Source organism: Argentina anserina, chromosome 6 (assembly GCF_933775445.1).
Source record: "Argentina anserina chromosome 6, drPotAnse1.1, whole genome shotgun sequence".
Lineage (NCBI taxonomy): Eukaryota > Viridiplantae > Streptophyta > Magnoliopsida > Rosales > Rosaceae > Argentina > Argentina anserina.
Genome location: NC_065877.1, coordinates 9,264,584 through 9,286,346, shown reverse-complemented (window position 1 = coordinate 9,286,346; position 21,763 = coordinate 9,264,584). Strand labels below are relative to the sequence as shown.

Here is a 21,763-nt window from a genome sequence, read left to right as displayed (position 1 = left end):
CTTTGGCTATCAGCCTATCAATCAAATCAAAACAACATCACCAATCCAATCTCCCTCTAATCTGCAGAACCCTGAAAAGACAGGAGTGGTTTGATGCATCACAGAGACTAAGATATATATAGACCGACACACGCAGAAGCTTGTGGTTTTTTCTATTTTTGTATATGAGAGGAAGAGAAAAATGCAAGTGAAAGTTGAGATGATGGAAGTGATGTGTGCAACAGTGGTTTTGTGTGCTTTTATGCTCGTGGCTTGGAAAAGCCGAGCTAGTTAGCTAGGGTCGAAACACAGAGAGAGAGAGAGAGAGAGAGAGAGAGAGAGAGAGAGAGAGAGAGAGTCCAGGGTCCAGTACGTAGTAGAGACCACTGACCCACGTGACTGAAAGGCCGAAGGCACGTGGGAATTGAGTCCTCAGCCAATAGTATTGGAGAAAGTACAGAATGACCTCATCCCTGTCCACCCCAAGCCTCGTGGTCTCGAGACTTGAAAGCAAAATGACCAAGGGAGTTTAGATCACTTGGATTACTTTTCACCCTCGATGAGATGCTTTAGGGTTTGGGAATTAGGGTTCCATGTAACCTTTCTAACTGATGGAGTATGCAGCAGGGCCGGGTCTTGAGTTTTTATGAATTATGATGCCTAGGGCGGGTAAAATTTTGGTGCCCTAATAAGATATATTAATTCTGATTTTCTACATACCCATCAAAAGAATTTTTAGTATAGTTTAAGACTTTAAGTCACCCAAAAACATTTGTTTCATTAACAAAATATCTTCCAGTTGGGATGAATAATTTTCTTCTTCTAATCTTTATTTATCTTTAATTGAGAAGCTTGTTTAAACCCTGATTTTGGTGCCCACTTGTTTATGGTGCCCTGGGCGGTCGCCAATGCTACCCAGCAGCAAGGCTGGCCCTGGTATGCGGAATCTCATTCATAACCTATCTCGTCCATTTGTGTTTGGGAGTTTCTGTATGATGAAGATATAGAGTCGAGAGTTTGCTTAAATAGGTACTAGCATTTTACCCCGTGCATTAGCACGGTTAATCTTCCCACTCCCTATTAATATTGGGATGAAAACTGATTATCATCATGTTTCTTATTTTTTTCAACTACTATCCTATATATTTATCTTTTTATTTTAATTGTGTGTTTGTTTTACCAAATACCCTTCCAACATATTTGTTCTATGGACTAACTTATTTATAGGAAATGGGGTTCAGAATTTTGAAAGATTGATGAAGCTGTTTATACCAAATGAGGGCCTTTAGTTATAATAGTGGAGATATGAGATCATTGTTCTGTATTAAGTTCTAAACCATAATATTTCTACTGGACTATGCGTGAAGAAAAACTCGTCCATACGGACTTGCATATATAGATGAAGATAAGAATGCTCAAATGGTTAAATGGTTTGTTCTTCTATATAAGTTGGGTCAAAAAAGCCAGAACATGAGACATGGCGTGAATGTGTTTGGTGGTGATATTTCACTCCGGTCAGAAATATCAGTGAAAGGAAAATTGACAAAGGCCCCATACATTTTGGAGGGGGCGAAAGTCATCTTAGCTAGGAAAATGCCACAAAAGCAGAACCTGAGCTATAGAAGGGCTAACGTACTACTCACTTTGTTGGATTCATTGACAAACATAAATCATTGGTTGGAACCTCAATATCATCGACATGGCTTTGGCATGACCACATGCCACTCCCAACCTAGCAGCGACTGGTTTGTTCATGGCTAGATCTGCCTGGAATGAGACACTCCCAGTCTCCCAGTAATATAAAAAATTCGAAATAATAAAGTAAATGGGCAAAACTAGAAATAGCCAGATGTGAATTATGGAGGATGGAATTTGTTTATCCTATTCATTGTTGGGATGGTGATAGAGCACTGTAAGGCCACAAGAGGATAAAATGATTGAAACAGCAAGAGCTATCACAAATTTCCATCAGATAGGTTATGAGACTGGTATAGAATCAAAGACGTGGCTGCTCATGAGCTAGTGGTTTGATGCATTGGCTATTGGAGTTTAAATGCCACAGATTTTTTTGGAATATCAGATTTGAATTGATACTATTAAACCAGATGCGCAGAATGAATTGGGGAATTGAGCTAGACCCGAAGAGATCCCATTCATATGCATGGCAGCATGAGGCATGAAATCCAGAGAAATCAACACCTATATATCTATCCTAGGGGGATAGGAATGCACCAGTTTGAAATCGAGTAAGGACATAGGTGGACAAAAAATTTCGTATTGCAACATAGACACTCCAATGAAATCGGAAAATTAATGCAGCAAATTTTATAACTTCTGATGCGCTGAACTATTTTTCTCTTATAGATGTTTCATGTATAGAAAGGAATTCTCCAATGAAAAGGAAAATCTAGATGCAGCGATGATGAGTCATATTCACAACGTGTCCAAATACATACATTATGGCTATAAGACAGAGTAGCCGAATACAAATTTCACCTCACTAGGAACATCTTTAGCAATGCTAACCATTTTGCAGTCAAAATATGTAAAAGTTATCTTCATTCGTTACTCGAGTGATTTGCAACAGCTAAATTTGCTCTCAGTTCTCCAAAACAGTGCTAACAATAATCTAATGGACAAAGAGTATATAAGGTTAGACATGGTGATAGTTGATGTAAAGTTTGGCTTCAGCCACGCTACCTTTGTCATTTGATCCATAGCAACCAAGTTCTTGGTTATCTAATACGATCGGCTTCGTGCAGTCCGTCCATCAGCCATCAGAGCACAGCGGAACAGTAAGTGGCGTTCTGTTTTCCTAAACTTCATCATCATCTACACAAAACCCTTTCCCCTTTTCTAGACTATTTCCCTTTTCCAGGTCTCGAACACAACATATATATCACAATCATATACAGTAATGGGGTGGTTGGGGTCCGGAATATGGAAGGGGGAAAATTTGTAATTTGGCCAGCTCTAGTGAAAAGCTTAAACAGAAACAGGAATGTGGTAAAGCAGTGAGTGCAATATTCACAGTAGACAAATAAAATTAAAATCCGTTTCATAGTTTTTGGTGAATGGCATCTAGCTGAAGATGTTATAAAAAGAGAACCTGAGCTAGTAGAGCTTCTTGGCATGAATCATGGGTTGCACTGTAGCCATGATTAGGAAAGCCAGGGCAAAGCCAATGCATGTGGTCACAATACTCACAACCATGGTAACAGTTTATCGCTAAATCTGCTTGGATTGAGACACTGCCATGACAAGGCAAAAGATAACCAAATAAAGGCACATACTAAACAAAGCGATCCTGAAACTTAGAAGCTGCCAGAAATGAATAATGGAGGAGTACCTTTTTATCTTGCGGAATATTGATAGAGCCATGCATGGCCAGAATAGAAGAACCCAAGACATATCACAACCTCCAGTAAATGGTGAGACTGATCTAGAATCGAATGTGTGGCTGTTCCCGAGCATATTACTTGCTGCCGCATCCCACAAATGCCTCAGAATTTTGAAAGATCAATCAGTTATACCAGCAAAGCAACTTGCAGGGGTAATTTGGGATCCATATCTTATGGAGAGAATAATACACTGTTGACCGTTAGTGGTTTGAAGTTTGGACTAATGAAAGATGGGATTGATTTGACAGTGCAATAGAGGTGTATCATACTAATTGATCAAACAAAGCAAATTGCATTCCAGAATCAAGGAATTCATTCCTGATATTTTTCAGCAAACTGTCAATTTTTCTCTAACTTTAAACTTATCACTTGTGAATCTCTTCCTTTTTTCTTTAGGAAAAGTGAACTCCCAAGAACTTCCAAGTAATATCAGTTCAGAGTTCAGACATATGGCTTAGCAAATGAGTTGAGGAAAGTGACCAAATCAATCATTCTCTGAGAAGTGACTAATCCAGTTGCTCTAAAATCTAAATATCTAATGAAATACAGTCCAAGATAAAACAAAATGCTGAAATTTAAAGCCTCAGATCATTTCAAAGAAAAGATCACAGTACCTTAATGGTTCTGCAGAGACATCAGTCTGGTACAGACATCATTTCAAATACACTTTCTCCACGAGAAAGATAGTTCATGGATGCGTACTGACTCACACTTCTCTTATACTGCATTGTTATATCAGCAAGAGCCTTAGTTCCATAAACCAACTCATGAAGGGGATTGCCACTGACATTCCAGCATCCATAATCAAATTATACAGTCTGCACTCCAGGGATAGTTAGTAAAGGAACCTCTTTCAGATTAATGGAAAGTTGCCTGAACATTTCCTAACCAACTGCAGATTCTAAAGCAAGCAGTAAGAAATAAATGTAAAGGCCTCATTTGTGTGTGTTCATGTGTTGTATATTGAAACACCTCCCAATCTGAAGTAAGACTAAGATAATTCTATAAGCTTGGTCTGCGTATTTCGTAGTGTGCAGAAAAGGAACACCACAGATGCTTCAAACAAGCATATCAACAAATGATCACGAACTTCATTAAGATCAAGTGCAAAAATCAGCCAATTCATTGATATTTTGACTGGAAACTATGATGTACGTAGATTGGGGGAGAACAATGAACTGAACCAACCTAAAAAGAATTTACTAGAAACAGTACAACCACCAAATAATTAATGACTCAATCAGTCTAGTTCATCAAGTTTTATCAATTGTTCACCAGTAGACAGAATTTTTACACCCACCATACCCCCTTGCCAATCTGAATCTCCCACCAAGATCAGCCTGTTGGCATTTATTCGCGAAGCACGCTTGAATACCCTGGATATAGAACAAATTTCATCCGTGCAAGTATGGGACAATAACAAATTAGAAAACGGTGATTGATAGAGAACATTGAAAGGGCCATAAGATGGCAGTTGATACCATTTAAGTGTTTTGCTCTCCAAGACCAAATTAACACTTTGACCTTTCTCCCTAAGTATGGTGGCAACTGTTGCAGCTGCTCCTTGCACTCCAGGATCCAGAGCGCATACAATGTTCTCTACTTGCAGGCCAAGTTCTGGCAGAAGACCCCTCTCCTTGAGCAACTATAATCATCACACCAAAACACATTATGGATAACAAGTCTAAAGAAAAGGTGAGGAAATCAAATTTAATGTACTAGACTCACATGATGAATATCTGTGAATCAAAATGTCTTAAATAGTTGAATATCATATATTGTATGTCAATAAACTGCAGATTATGCCTACTAGGCCCACTATGGGATAGAACACATAGAAACTAAGAAAGAACAACTATACAACTTAAACATAGTTCAAAAGGATCATAACATTGAAGTGCAAAACGTACAAGATAAAGGCTGCAGACCATCAAGTTACCAAGACAGTCTATAAATTCCTTAATCATTTGGAAATCGTCTAAGGAGACACTATTAATAAATATTCTGTAGTCATAGTTTCTAGCATGTTATGCTGACAGACTGTGAATCAGAACCATCTGTTATGTTTGTGTTTATGTAGAGATACTTGGAGATTCTGGGGAAGTAGTTGCTGATCTGAAGCAGCTGTTCTCTCTTGCTGACAAATTTGGTTATTCTGAATGGATACTAGCTCTTTTTTTATTTCTTCCAATGGAAGCTTCTCTATCTGTTTACCATCAAAACACCCTTACCTGTTTACAAATCATAACAAAGATTTACGTTCAAGTACAATTTATGGGTCTGTGAGTATCTCCAAGCAGATAGAAAAAAAAATTAAACTGAAATCTGTAAGGTCAATTTCATTTTGAGAGAAATACATCGGAGCAGGAGATTTCCAAAATGCCAACAAAGTATCACCACAACATGCACATGCACACACATGCATGTAAGCAGCATATTATCACCATTGCATGTGATCAATGTAAGAAAGTTCGTCAACTCTTACAAAATTGACACAAATTAATCTGAGAAGACTGATCAAAGTTACCAACTTATGTTGAAAAACAAATGGCAACCAAAATAGGATGCTGGTTATCATTGAATCAGATTTATTTCTTAAGAGAATAATAGAGTCTAGACATTTCATTTTGCATCTGCAGAGGTAATCTCCCATTTTTACTAGTTACAGCTTTATTATTCTATCAAATGAATACCAATAACGTGAATATTTGCAATCTTACAGAACACCTAGAGGGAAAAATGGATAGATAAATAGACTAGATCATTGTCCGCTGCAGTCACTTGCAACTTGCACGGTTTACCTTGTCTATGATGATGCAGACCTTGCTAAACAAAGCTTCAGGTATGGAGTACCGTCTCAATACTTCTTGTAAAACCTGTAGAGGTGAGAAATAAGATGATTCTCTCTGATTCCAAAAATCATTAGTAAATTGGTAGTCCTAATGTGATAAATAAGTGTGGATGTCAAAAGATTAACATGGTAGGGAAGGAGAGACAGAACAGAGCCAAGTTTGTAAGGGAAACGCATAGCATTGTACATATCAAAAATAACAACAGGAATTTACATCATGTGCAAGTTTTGGAATGCTGATAAAATACCGCGCAGTAACCAGGAAGTCCTGATGAAAAAAAACGGCAGAATCATTTATGAAAGTCCAAAAGAAACAATACAGGAAATATATATGATTTTGCAATTGAGTCAATGCTACTACACCAATTTTAGTTATAAGCATTTCAAATATAACCGAACCTGTTCACGGATCTCCTCGCCAGCTTTTCTTATAAACCGGAAAACTCACCTCCTCGAACCCACACAGCCGCGAAACCTCTCTGACCAGGGAGAAGTCCCTGGTGCCCTTGGGAGGGTTCACGTCGATCCTCTGCACTTCCTTCGTGATCGGCGCCGGAGCCAATGCTCCGGTACGACCTCCGTCGCCGGCGGCATTTTTACGGCGGAGGTTGATCCCCTAGGGTAGTTTGGGGATGGACAATCGGAGAGCGCGGGTTAGGGGCTTATTGAGGATTAGGAGGGAAGAGGAAATAGCATGGCGCTGCTTCTGGTTTAGGCTGTCAGTAACCAAGCTCCTTTTTTGGGTCCAACGCAGGTCGGACCGGAGCCCAGTTTGTGGTTGGGCTTTCGATTTATAAAGCCCAAACAAACATTTCGAAATTTTTGGGTGTTAGAGAAATTTTATTAAGGGGCATCTCTAAGAAACTAGTTATTATGAAAAAAAAATTAGTTTTTAGACAAAATTTATGATAACTTTTATATCTATCAGACTAGCTATTTATAAGTTAGATTTATCTTTAGCTAAAAATTCTAGCTAAATATAGTTAGAAAAGAGAGAAAATAACTCTAGCTAAATTATATTATGTGTTGAAATTTAAATTAACTTAAGAATAACTATCACTGCTGGAGTACAATCTAATATGAGAATAAATAAATATTCTTTTTAGTAATTTTTAACTATTGAAATGTCTAACACTGTTAAAGATGCCCTAACACATCGATCTCTAAACTCTTCAAACATACCGTGGTAGATAGGTCTTGTTATTGTTGCAAATGTAACAAACAAAAAAAAGAGAAATTAATTGCAAAAATAAAAAATGAAAGAGAGAAGATATTGTGCGTCCGTCTCTGATATAGAGCCATTGGTGATTAGCTACTATGATGATACATTTTAGAATCCCAACGAAGAATGTTCAGCGGATTGACCCCTTTTTTTACCTTATAAGGTGAGAACTGACTAATTTGTTTTGAATTAGCTTACATATGTGTTCATGTTTGTGTCGAAACACATTTCTATGTCAAAATGTACGCATGTCTATGTCTATGTACATCAATTCTGAGAAAAGAACAAAAGAGTTCGTCAATTATACAACCACTCATATAATATCATATCAAGATACAAGGTTGGAAGAAAAAACACACATCTAATAAATTTAGAAACAAATTTGTCGACCACCATTCTTTTGTCTACTTTGTGCTCACTCTTTTAAACTCATGACATGTGTCAAGTTTCTCAATTATTATCTAAATATGAGTTGGGAAAAGACACGAATTTAAAATGGTGGGCACAAAATGAACGTAAGAATAGTCGCCGGCCAATTTGCTTCTAATAAATTTCTCAATGCAGTTGATTGTTATCTATTGAAAAATAATTAACATCCTGATTGGGCGTGCGTCCACTCAGATGAGATAGCTAGGTACGTTGTTGACAATTATCTAATTCTTCTTCTTCATCTCCCGCACCCACACATAAATAGATAACCTAGCTAAAAGCCTAAAACGCATACTCTTCTACTTTATAAATTCATTTTGCGGCATTGTACGTACTCTCATCATAATCGTGTTTGCGCGTGCTCTCTATGATTAAATAACTATGAATTATGGAACTGTGATCAATATATATGAAATGTAAGGTATATCTGTTCATGTGAGAAAATAATTGATGAACATGTTCTATATTAGTATAGTTATCTACTTCAATTATTATGGTAGCTCAGCCATGTTAGAAATTCAAAATTGGTGACATGAATCTCATGATTATCACGATCGGTAGCTGTTTTCTTTCTTTAGTGTTTCCGAAACACATGATGTGCAGGTTCAAAATTCTCCATGGTACTTCTTGACTATTTTGATTGGAATCACTTCCCCATAAAACAAGAAGGGAATCACTATCGCAATATTATTCATATATATATATAGCTATTCCGCAACGAACAAGTTTTTTTGTCCCTTGGAGAAGAAGTCCTCTAGGGTGATGACAATTTAGCTGGTGCAATGAATTAGTCTTTACTTGGCTGGAAAGAATAAGGTTAAGAATTCTAACTTCTTCATGATTGGGAACTTGATGATCTTGATTGTTTGTTTGGAAACTTCATTAACAAGAATAATTAAGAATTGCCGATTAGAAGTCTATACGTACTTTGGTTATACAAGGTCCATGATTAAGCTGGAACATCCAAACAGATAAAGAGATAAAGTTTGGCTCACTTCCCGCCTCTCTTCTTTCTGTTCTCAGGCTAGACAAGATGGATTACCAGGGCTTCCTACATTAGTTAGTCTCTGTTTCAGCTAATAATTGTAATGTTATTAGGTACTGTTGTGTTCCTTTTCCTTCTGCTGTTGTTTTTTCCGTTTTATTGTTATGTCCTTTGGCTTTTGCCTTTGCTTGAATGAAGTTTTACTTCAGATGCATCAAAAAACTTATTTGTTTTAGCCTATGAATACATTTATAAAGCTTGGATCGATCAAGAGATATTAACGTACTGTATGTGTGCCAAATAACTAATCTAGTGAATCTGGCAATCGATTAACTTATAGATGCAACGTACGTATAACACGACAACTTGTTGAACAATCGATGTCATAGCCGGAGTGCTGAAACATATGCATGCATTTAAATCGTTCGGTTTCTCCGAGAGAAGATATACATCATTTTCCTTGGTATGGTGTGTACAGTCTGGTGTACCCGTTGCTTTTCTTCACAGCTAGCTAGCAAGGGATAGATAGACAGAAACAAATATCTAATAAGTACGTCTTACCGTCTTAGATTCCCACACGAAAACCCTGGAGTAGAAAGAGCCAAAACCCTTTTAGCATCTCCCTCTTGGTCCCTGCCAGCCAGCTTCACAATTTTATTTTTAATCGAAAGCCCTGGAGTAGTATTAGTGACCCTTTTGGATCCTCGTAACAAAGTCAAACACTGCGCGCATGCCTTACTAATCTTGTCACGACGTTTTTTAGGGTTTTCTGGGTTTGAGGTTAGCAAATTATATTGAACGAGAACCCTAGCCATATAATTGCGTCTCATTCTGCACCAGTGCACCTGATAACAACAATGGCATGATCGTGATGTCGTAGTAGATCCAACGAATGAGAAATACCAAATGCAAGGTCTATACGCAATTGCTAGCTAGATCAGGGCGTATGCATAATTGTACTGGAACTGTGGAACAGCTACGGTTTTAGAGTTTCTTTGGGTGAAGAAGAGGTTGCTGGACTAGAAATTGTTTTTAGTTAAAGTAGCACTTAAGTCTAATTCTAGTGGGAAAGTTGGTCAATCAATGTCTGCATGAACTTGTAGGAGAAGTCCTCAATCTTGATGGAGAAGGAACGTGGGGATAAGGGTTTGAGTTTGAGAAATGAGAACCATATGCCATGCATGTCTATGGTTCATACAAAAGAGCTGCCACAATCAGTCCACGCCCGCAGCCATTCTTGATTGATTGCAACTCGTGCATGTAATCACGGTCTTTAATTCTTGTAAGGGATAGGACCAGAAGTAGAAGGTGCTCTCTAGTCTCTACCATAGCCATATGCTGGCGTAACTGCTGGCGTAAGCATTCGTAGCTATATACTATAGATTTTATTTCTAGGGTTAAACTGATTGTGTAAGTTTTAAGTTGAATCTCAAACTTAGGGAACTATAATAATTTCGCAATGAAAACGAAAGCTGTAATTTTACATTTTACAAGTTTTATCGTGTTGTATCCTACGATTACAAGTTTACAACTTAAAACTCTTCTTAGAAAATCCCGGTGTGATAGATTAATCAGAGAAGGTACTTAAAGTATCTAATGCTAAATGACACTGAATGTTACCTTAATCGACCAGATATGAATCGAATGCTGCAAGACTAACTTCAGGCTAGGGCAGTCATTAAACTAACTTACTTAAGGGCAGTCAATTTCATTATATATAGGCTAATTAAGTTCATTGGTTAATTAATTATCAAGCAAATAGTTCACATATAGGATCGAGTACTGAGCACAATCGTTAGCCACATTTGGTTAGGTTTTCTTTTCTCTTGTCGATTAGTACGTTTAATAAGTTTATAGTTTGTTGAAGTAGGGTCGTAAGTTTTTCAGTGTTTTTTTTCAACTAAATTAAGTTTGTCATAGTTCTATCTTCTATGCTTCTAGTTCGGCCCTCGACCGGGCAGGTTGTGGTGTTTTTTCCACAGTTCCACTATGAATTTTTCTTACTTTGAATATAAGTTACTTCTAGACCTTCCAACTGTCCTTGTACAGCAGCTGAAACACTAGAAAAGGTCAGTTTTACCGGGGTACCCACGTATTAGGGGAAGAACCGAAGAACCTAGGGGCAGGTAAACCTTGAGAAAAAAGGAAAATCAAACTTTTACACATAAGAGCCTAGTCACAGTTAGCTGACTAGTCGCGTTGCCGTCGTTTATCGACAACCATTAGTCATTTAGTCCAACACGACGGCAATTCCACCCAAAGGCCCATATAAATATTAAGACCCAAAATTTCAGCCCATCTATGCTGACCATGATCATTATTTTACAAAAACACACATTCCGCACATCCATACATCCACACATAAACCCTCTCACCCATTGCAACCGACTCACTCTCTCTCCCCTATATATTCTCACCTCCTCCTCATTTCAATTCCTTCAATCCACTCCAGCAACCAACACAACCAAACCTAAAAAAGGTCTTACAGTTGTGTCTAGAAAGATCCTATCTCATACCAAATGGGCGAGGTTGGTGTCCTAAACCTCAATCTAAACCCCCGACGCAGATTTTTTGTGTCGTAATTTCTTCAATTGCGATTCTAGATATGTGTTTTGTTATATATTGACCGCCGTGTTTGATTTGTCGCAGAAAGTAGAAGGAGCCAAGAATGAGGGCGAGAAGAAGGCCGCCGATGCCGGAAAGAAGGTCGACGACGGCGGAAACACTGTCGTTTATAAGACCGATATGCATTGCGAGGGATGCGCCAAGAAAATCAAACGAGCTGTTAAAAACTTCCCCGGTATGAATTTCATTCCTCAGAATCTCAGACAGAATTTCATTTCTGAGGATTTTTCTTCTTCTTTTAATTGTCAGCGTTGAATATGAACATTGACCTTAATTAATGGTCCAATTCGTAGTTAAAGGCCATACATATCTCAATTAATTTGCGAAAAGATTTCAGTTTTGACTTTAATTACATACACGCATTGTATCAATGGGAGTTACAATTGCTTACCAAATACGTTGATTATTATAGGCGTTGAGCAAGTGAAGACAGACGCCGGAGCCAACAAGCTGACGGTGACCGGGAAAATGGACCCCGCCGCTCTGAAGGCGAGGCTTGAGGAGAAGATTAAGAAGAAGGTAGACATAGTCTCTCAGCCGGCCAAAAAGGAGGGCGGTGGAGGAGGAGGCGGGGACAAGAAGGCCGAGGATAAGTCCGAAAAGCCATCGGAGAAGAAAGCCGAAGAGAAAAAGCCGGCTGATAAGCCCAAAGAAAAAGAGGCTGCTGCCCCCAAAGAGGTAAAAAAAAATTGATTTAAATAACAGACAGTTTTCCTAAACTGTACCACGCGGCGTTTTTACAGCCAAGGCGTGGTGAATATTTTCTATTGCGAACTAGGTTATCTAACTTCGTCGTCTTTGTTGGGTTGTTTCAGAGCACTGTCCCTTTGAAGATACGGTTGCATTGCGAGGGTTGTATCCAGAAGATGCGCAGTAAAATCTTGAAGTTCAAAGGTGAGTTTCTTACTTCTCTCTTTTTTGACAAACAAGTTTTTGTTTGGTACATTGGATTAGCTTAATTAATCAAGAATGACGGGAGCAGAGATTAAACAAATGATTTATCAAAGTTTAGTTGGAAGTCAGTGATGTTTTGGTCAATTTCAGTTCACTAACGAAGAAGTTTTGCTCGCAGGTGTTAGTGCGGTGAGCTTTGACATGGCCAAAGATCTGGTCACGGTGGTCGGTACAATGGACACCAAAACATTAGTGCCTTATCTTTCAGAGAGGTTTAAGAGACCCGTCGATGTCATCGCACCGGCGAAGAAGGACGACGGAGCTGCCAAGAAAGATGATAAGAAACCAGCTGCCGGTGGCGGCGAGAAGAAAGAGCGTGTTGCTGAAAAGAAGGAAGAGAAGAAAGAGGAGAAAGAGGAGAAGAAGGAAGCTGCACCAGGCGGTGGAGGCGAGAAGAAAGAAGCTGCTCCCGGTGGCGGTGGAAGCATGGTAGTGAACAAAATGGAGTATTCCGGTTACCCTTACGCTGCGTCGACGTCGTACTGGTATGACCCCGCACACGTTTACAACCACAACAAGTTTGTAATGGAGGCTCAGGAGCACCAGGCGCATGTTAGCCAGGGCTACGGAAACTACGCAATGCCGACGGAGCATTATCCGGCGGCACCGGGGATGTTCAGTGACGAGAACCCCAACGGTTGTTCGGTGATGTGAGAGATCAACGTCCGCCGTTGGTTGATGACAATGAAATTGAGGGCCAAATCGGAAGTTCTTGAAAAAAATGTATATACTAAGGAGACTACATAAGAGAGGAAATACAAGGGTTATGTACGACTATAATTTAGTTAATTAGTGGTGGAATTTTGGGGTTACGTACGGTTCAGGTATCATAGAGTAATAGTCATAGAGATAGACCGACCGGCCGGCCGGCCAGCTGGTTAGCCGGTTCAGATGTTGGTGTGGCTACTGTTGGTTCCATTCTAATCTTCAATATGATTAAAATTTTCTGCTTAATTTTTTTATCGTCATTAATGATTATTCAATACTAAATCTTATCGTTTAATCATGAAATCGGTGGGTTGATGTTTTATTTTGTGGCATGAAAGAGGCCACATGGGTCTCTTGATGATTCCTAATTACCTTAATTAAGGTCGGGATTACAAAATGTGTGTTGAGCATGTGGCCCGTATATATTAACCTAACTAATTTCCCAATGTAATTGAAAAAAGGAAGTGACACTACTTGGCTTTGTTGAAAAATGTGGGGTTAAGTGTGGTGGGACTAATTTGGTAGAGTAGTTCCTTTTCACAATTGTGATTTGGACACTGCTTTTGCTTTGTAAAGAGGTAGAGACACTCATCATAGGCAATTGGGCAGTGTAGTACAACTTCTTTTTGTTTCGAAATGAAACTAAAATCATCATAAAAAGTATACACACTGATCAGTAGTATGCATTAATTTAGTTACTAAGTATCTAACAGATTCAAACGCAGTTATTTTTAGATTTACATTCACGGGTTAACGTACATGAATTATCCCTAACATTTGATTTAAATCCATAAGTGTTGAGTATAAATCTCTTATAATCTGAGTCAGTTAGTAATGGGTGAACACTTCTGTAAATACACTTTATTTTCTTTTGAAATAAAGGATTGTACAAACACTATATAGTATATACACATCTTCTATTAATAGAGCTAGAAAGAGAGTTGAATGATTAGATTTTTTTTAACTTCCTAAAAAGCCCGATGTTTATTAAATTTCTAAATCGATTTGGTTATGGTTTAAATGATATGATTATAATTTAAAAAATATAAACATGGAAAAAAAGGATGATTCCGGCCGAAAAGAAAAGAGAAAAATAAGGAGAATTAAGTCCAAATATATAATAAATCTCCACACTTAACTCTCTCTGCATCCTCTAATTTTCTCTCTTCTTAAGTACGTTTAGTTAATGAAACCTAGCTAGCTATACCGTCATTTTCGCCTCCCTACTTGACCAACAAGCTTTAGTTTCTTTTTTCCCCTCCCCAGTTGATGACCGGTACTACACTACTAGTCCACTACAAGCTGTGATCCCAATAGATGATACAACTCATACAAGTACGTACTATAAATAGGCGAAAGGTAGTTAATATGTCTATAATTTATACCCTGTACAACATATATAATTGGTGAATTTTGTCAATTAGTTAGTGTATCAATCCGATCTAACTATATGGTGGGAATTAATTGTTTGAAAATTAATTAGACAGCACTCTAGAACATAATAAAAATTATCTCCTAATACCGATCGGTGCGTCGACTTTACATACCTGGTTTTTAAATATGGTACGTATGAGCTTTTCTTTATGTTGGCATGCAGAAATGAATCAACTAGAAAAGGTGGTAGGTGCATAGGCCAGTTACATACATATGAATTTCAAATATATATTCCCTGTTCGCGTCGCATATTCATAACACTATATGGATTAGTTGGGAGCTGGGGCCTTAATTTGGTAAAAATCTTCTTAATAGGATTACATAAAAAAATGGCAAAATAGTGTATATGCTCGGACACTTGAATTCCTATATTCTATATAATGTACAGCCGTCATTTACATGTATCGTAATTATTTTTTAAACTGTACATAGGTGATGAGCAGACACAGCTAATATCCGTTGATGCTTATGAAATGTTTACTGAAGTGATCGAATTAAGCAAACTAGTATGTTGATTTACACTAATTAATCAACATGTGGATGAAATGCCTCCGGCTTATATGTGTATGTATGTGCTAATCACAATAACTTATAGAACTCTTAGGTGAGCATACCTCGCTAATATTTAAGTGTGCATAGATGCATGATTATGAAATGCTGTTGCTGATGAAGTGATCAAATTATGCAAAACTAATTGATATGTGGACGGGAGGGCAAAGCTAGCATACAAATGTATGTCGTATCAGTGGTTCGGTTAAAGCCGCAATTCTGTCGATCAGGTATATTTTGTGACGACCTCTTCTCATGTTGATTCACATCTTAATTGACCTTTAAGATCCCCAACAGCTATACATAACCGCAATCCTTAATAATCTTACCTACGAATAATCTTAACAAAAGACCATGATCGAAAATATATGGCATGGCTCTTCATTAGAGTTAAGGATCATGATCGAGCGCGCGGCAACCATAACTTACGCATGGTTTGTAAATTAAATAAATAATCTGCATGTCAATATAAGTGTATCAAATGTATTCTATGTCATTTAAATAACAAAACTTCTTCGTTTTTCGACATAAATAAGTAAACTACCTTGTGTATACGTTCAAAATGTTGAAAGACGATCAAGCTAGTAGTACGCACGGGTGATAAGGACAGAACTCAAGTTGTAGAGTGACAAGCAAAAATATATTTCTTTTTAAGAAGCTAAAGCATTATTTAGTATGGTGACATGAACTTTTATCTTAGACATGCATAATAATTTTGAATTAACTACGACAACTAGCTGAAAAATGTTTTATGAATACATGGAACTCAAATAACCGCAAAACACTAAAACAAATTGTTTAGGCTCTCGTCATACGATATCTTACCGTGGTACTCAACTATTGGTGGAGCTAAATTGAAATATTGAACTTGAGTTCAGATTACTTAAGTTGAGCATGAAGAAAAACTTGCACTTGTCACTTGTGAACATGAGTGTAACTAGATGATCGATCAACTCGATTATTGACCATTTGACCCACCCGATCAAATTCTAGTTTCATTTCAAAAGCTAGCTGGTTTCATTTTTTCTGTTGGCCGGGAAAATAATTAGTTTGGACTACGTGGGTTTGACAAGACTCGTTATCACCAAATAGCAAGCTATCAAGCCACGAATGTAAAGAGCCTTTACCAGAGACAATGTTTCTTAAAGCTAAAAAGAGTAGTCAGCCATTTTCGTTTCTTTAGCTAGTAACATCAAGATCACAATATTTTAAAGCAACCCAGATCATTTTTCTGGTTGATTGCAACTCATGGATGATTGAATCAAAGAATGAGAAAAAAAATTTGATTATAAAAAATTAAGGAGACGTGAAGTTAGGTGGTTACACTTAATTTTCTTGGTTGGAAGAGGACGAAGGAGCAGCCAATCATTCCGGGGATAAGAGTTTTGGTTAATTACGTATCCGCATGCTTCTTGCATCTTGCCGGTTATCGATCACTGTTACTCATGCTCTATTAAATTGTTTGATAGTGCACCTGAATTAAACAAAAGCGGAATAGTGTATGATCGATAAGGATGGCCACCTTGGGAGTGTATTTGGTGCTTCAGCAGTGTGTAGACACCAGCACGTGACCCTTTTAACATGTCTTTGTTAGTCTCCGTTTAGGCTTTATATGACTCCAACTATCTCCAAAAAATTCATTTACCAATGTTTTCTGCCATTGCTTTCTCAGCCCAAATATTTGCATTGTACAACAAGATAATTGGTGAGAGTGTGAGACCCAAGAACCCCATAACCACCACTGCACATTGGATTGGAAAACTAATTTGATACCCTCCCTTAGATTTTACAATGGATCGGGAACTCAAGAAGAAATGAAAAATATTGATTGATCAAAAAGATTTATATTCACCTATATACAGATCTCGCCGCCACCCACTCACTCCTCTCAGGTGACCACCATCCGCTCTAATATCCAGCCAATCACCCATGCCGAACCTCGACAAGCCACTATAAATCTGGGTTTTTTTTTATACAATACTATGAATCTGGGTTTTTTTATACAACACTATGAATCTGGGTTGTGGGTATTGACTGTTGAAGAAGGAAACCGATGGTTTCCAATATAAAAAAAATCTGATGACTAGTATTTATCTACATATTTTAAAAACTGAGATTGTCTTGAAACTAGTAAAATCTTCACTGGTGGCTGCACACCCTGGTGCATACAATCTGTTTCCCATTGTGCACAATGAACAACATATATCCACAATAGGTTTTCCTCAATCATTTTCCGTCTGGTACATCGTGAAGATAATTCTGTAGCAGATAGCCGGATAGTGTTCATAAATATATCCACAGTTCCTCAAGTATTTTCCATCAGGTACATCGTGAGGCTAATTCTGTAGTATATCATCCGGCTAGTGATCGTAGATCGTAGTGCACCTGATCCTTCAATTTGCATGCGCTCTCTGCCTCCCTCTCCCCTTCAATGTTCCTAACACTAATTCATCAGAATCAGCTAAGGGGTGCATATATGCATGCCAAGCGGCTTCTTTGTTGTAATTTTTCTTTTGTCTTTTTTTGTTTTAATAGAAAAAATGACATCATATATCATAGTATCACACTAGCATAGCGCGATATATATATTTTGTAAAAGATAATAACAACACAGTCCATATCCAGAGTGAAGCTTCATTCTGGATTTTCATAGTGAAGTTCCAATTTTGGCACACTTTTCGGTCAAATTTTTTCAGCATAAGCGATTCAATATTTAGGTATGCTATTCAAGATCATCTATACAAAATTTCATCTAATTCGGACATCGTTAAAGTATTGAAATTAGATTAAATCAATGAATGAATTAGAACTATTCAACGTGAACCGTTCGTATAAATCTCAATTTTAAAAGCTCAAATCATTATCAAATTTGATGAAACTTTATAGAGATGATCTTGAATAGCATACCTAAATATTGAATCGCTTATGCTAAAAAAATTGACCGAAAAGTGTGCCAAAATTGAAACTTCACTCTGGATAGGGACTGAATAACAACATATTGTAACACGTAATATATTTAATATTTTGTATCAAACAAATTTGTGTGAATTCGGTTCCAAGTGGCTTTTTAGTTTTCCTGCATCCAAGTGTTTTCACTGTTTTGCCTTTTCTTCCTAGCTATTCAATTTGATATCGATTACATTCTTTTTCCCTTTTTAGTTCATATTGCTGGAGTTGTGTAACACATATATGATGGTGGAGCTCTGATTAGAGATACCAATGACTATCATGCTGTCCAATCTATCATTTGTTTAAGTTGTAATGATTATTATGGGACGATATATAGAAAGCATCTACCGATGATCGTCATTTTAGTGTACTATACCAGTATACCGAGTATACGCACTATATATGTAAATGAAGATGATCAATCATGAGTTTTTATGAAACTCCTTGGGGCATTGGATGATCTTATCTACTTAAAAAGGATATGAGCATCTTAGAATTGAGTTCACAAGCTTGCTTTCGGCAAATATTCACAGCGCGCAACATGCATGTCGAACAATACGTGTATAACTGTCAAACCGTGTTTTCAATTGGGAAAATTTTAGGAATGGTGCTGAAGATTCGGAGCTTCTTCCCTCCACCCTGTGGAGGTTCACCTTATAACTTACTAACGGCTGTTAGTTGCTCCAAAAAACCGAGAGAGTTACCACAACTCGCTATTACCACCAAAAACCGAGAGACGAGACAATCCAAAACAAACTCGCTATTTCTTCCTCCTCTCACCCAATTTCCTCAGCCCCCTCTACTCTCACCAAATTTCCTCGGCCACCTCTTCGGTCCCAACCCCCAACTTCTCTTCACTCTCCAACCTCGATTCTCTCTTCCTCTCCCTCAAATTCGTGACATCTTTTGGGTGCTGACAAACGAAACATGGTTTTACACTCCAAATCGAGGTCGACGAAATTTAGCAGAGATGTTGTCCATGTGAACTGCGTGTAAGTTATATTTAATGGGTGCATTGTATATCGTTGATTTTCAATTTGTATTGGGTCATGGAGCATAAAAATTGCTTTAACTGTGAAAGATTTCTTAGGAGAACGGTGAGGATGCAGCTGAAGCGTAAACAGAGTGTAGTTAATGGCAGTGGTGAGCTGAAATCATTAATTGGGAGTGTCACATATACAATTGGTTGTATGGAGTCCAGGTTGGAGAGCATAGGCGAAAAGTTGTGCCATATGGAACAATCACTGTCTCGAATTGTGAATACGGTAGCCATTGAAAAAATTGTTATGGAGGTTGTTCAAGCTGTAAGTGTTTGATCTTACATTAAATTTGGCTTGTTTGCAATGATTTGCAGCTGTAACTCTTGCTGCACTTACTCTTCTTGTATGACAGGAACGGGCTAGGTGTAATGAAGAGCCCTCAAGCTATAGATATTGGCTTGAATGTACCATTAGCATGTGCGGCCTAAAGAGGTTTCATTGCCGTCTTCATATGTGTTCAAAGGTAAAAATGTTTTCTAAGTGGACCTGTAGGTTATTTTTATTGTGGCTTAGTTGAATTATAACTTAATGGTCACCTTATTGGTAAATGTTGCAGATATTCATCCCACTGCGCGATAATATGGATGATCATTGGTTTTTATTGGTCATCAACCTCCATGAGCATAATGCATTAATGTTGGACAGCTTGCCTGATGCAAACTCAGTGGCTCGACGGATGCATCATGCAACATACGTGGTAGTAGGACTTTTAAACTTGCTGCATAATCGTTGTTTCTATATGCTAGATCAATAACTTTACATTGTCGTGCTCTATTAATTTTTGTGGACCTTTTGTTTTTCTCGATGAAACTAATGCAGAAGGTCTTTTCATTAGAAATGACCATGTTCGGCGATGCGTATTATCTGTTTCCATCCTTCTCGGTTACCTTGGCCTTGGCAAACCCAACAAATCCACAAGAGTATGATAGTGGAGTTATAACTATTAATTCTTATTGCAACTTCATCTGTTGGACAAGGTTTTTGAAGATGAAATGAAATTGTACATGCCATGCGGTTTTCACTTTGCTACTTTACCTTGGGTGACTGGTGAAATTTTCCCAATCCAAACAAATGACTTTGATTGTGGAGTTTTTGTCATAAGAAATATGCAGCACTTTAGGGAAAAATGGAATGCAAAGGTAATTAAACAAATGACCTTGGGCTACTTTACTTATTTTAGTTGATATGTGCCATATATAATGCCCTGCATTAAACTTGCAGTATGTATCAGAAGACCATCGGGCAAGTTTGGCCATTCAATGTGTCAGACATCAACGTAATGAGTTGGATATTGTTAAGAGCATGATCCAACAATGTTTGCGCCTTGGTGGGAACCTTGAACCTGTGGTGCATTTGCTTTCTTCCAACTGTACTTAATTAGGAATTTAAAGAGTGCAAAGAATGATAAAGATTGTATATTTAGCTGGCTAAATCTTGAAAATCAAACAGGTCATCATATGTTTCTTTATAGGACATTTTATCTTCCTGCCGCAGTGTCGCCCTTTGATTAAACTTGTCTTCCATGTGTGTCTAACATTGTATTTAATATTTGAGCAAATCAACATTTGGCATTAGACAAATTCTAGAAACTCTTTTAGATTAGGGTATATTTTGTTCTCTTCAAGTCTCTCTGATGGTTGAATTTAAGAATTCTAAGAGCAAAAGAGACCGATAATGGCTATAGTTGATGTAATCGCATATACCAACTACTGGCATTTGACAAACCTAAGCATCAGTTGCTACAAAACAAACCAGATAGAATAACTCGAAATTTCTCTAAGCAGATCCAACAAGTCCGATTTTCGGTGCCAGAAGTACCAAGAAGAACATCTATATAGGCCGAGGATTATTGATGACTGGAGAGGATAGTTGACAAAAAAAACAAGAGACTGGAAGAGATTGAAAGGTTGATTGGTATAAAACTTACAGGTTGAAACATTTGTTGGATCTGGGATTCTATCCCTTTACTTGTTCATGGCATAATTCCTTAAATATGATGTAAGATTATCCAAATTATTTATAATATTTCCACCAAATATATCATCACCACTATTGATAAAAGAAATCCTGTACGATTAGGATTCCCATGCCTTTAGGAATCAGATATATTTCGTTTTCAAAACAAGGAATCATAACCTCATAGGTAACTAGTTGATTGCCTTCCATAATTACATCCTAGAATTATTTTTCTTCACCACTGTGTTTCGTTTTAAGTTTTTAACCACCCTCCTCCTCATCCTCACCGCCACCCACTCCCAACTTTCCTCCGACCCCGTCACCCTCCTTCATTCTTTCTGCCTTTGCGGCTCCGTCGCCGACCATACTCTCTCGCTCTCCGGCCCCATACCCGACCTCCTTTTTCTCCAACCTAAAGTCTCTCTTCCTCTACCTTAACTCCTTCTCTGGTCCTTCAATTGCACAGCCAAATTATACATTAGAATGATTAGATTAAATCTGAATCTCCAGTGCATGCCATCATCCGAATCTCCCTAAATGCCGCCAACTTCCTTTCCTCGCCACCGAGATCGAGAAGGCAGCATCTTCGAGTTCGACCTCACAAAACCACCCAACTGTGGGGGTTTTGATCGGAGCTCGGAGTTGATAGAGGAAACAAGCAATCGAAATTAGCTACAATGG

The 21,763-nt window shown here is 37.9% G+C and overlaps 2 protein-coding genes and 1 long non-coding RNA gene across 3 annotated transcripts; 1 reads left to right on the top strand and 2 right to left on the bottom strand.

The window, feature by feature from the left end:
* Positions 1–2,463: 2,463 nt before the first annotated feature.
* On the bottom strand, positions 2,464–4,192 carry LOC126799160 (uncharacterized). The gene is made up of 3 exons (XR_007672598.1): positions 3,995–4,192; positions 3,329–3,550; positions 2,464–3,230 (listed from the first exon to the last, which is right to left on the bottom strand). It is a non-coding gene; the product is annotated as an uncharacterized LOC126799160 (long non-coding RNA).
* A 259-nt stretch (positions 4,193–4,451) lies between these two features.
* LOC126796819 (histidine--tRNA ligase, chloroplastic/mitochondrial-like) lies at positions 4,452–9,682 on the bottom strand. Its single transcript, XM_050523544.1, has 7 exons — positions 9,429–9,682; positions 8,821–8,836; positions 6,680–6,847; positions 6,446–6,499; positions 6,182–6,256; positions 4,862–5,025; positions 4,452–4,756 (listed from the first exon to the last, which is right to left on the bottom strand). The coding sequence occupies exons 1-7, from the start codon at positions 9,680–9,682 to the stop codon at positions 4,621–4,623; spliced, it is 867 nt and encodes a 288-aa protein (XP_050379501.1). The 3' UTR covers positions 4,452–4,620.
* Positions 9,683–11,241: 1,559 nt separating this feature from the next.
* LOC126798416 (heavy metal-associated isoprenylated plant protein 6-like) lies at positions 11,242–13,457 on the top strand. Its single transcript, XM_050525377.1, has 5 exons — positions 11,242–11,395; positions 11,517–11,667; positions 11,905–12,170; positions 12,308–12,386; positions 12,565–13,457. Exons 1-5 carry the CDS (start codon positions 11,387–11,389, stop codon positions 13,098–13,100), a joined length of 1,041 nt encoding a protein of 346 aa, XP_050381334.1. The 5' UTR covers positions 11,242–11,386; the 3' UTR covers positions 13,101–13,457.
* The last annotated feature ends 8,306 nt before the right edge of the window (positions 13,458–21,763 follow it).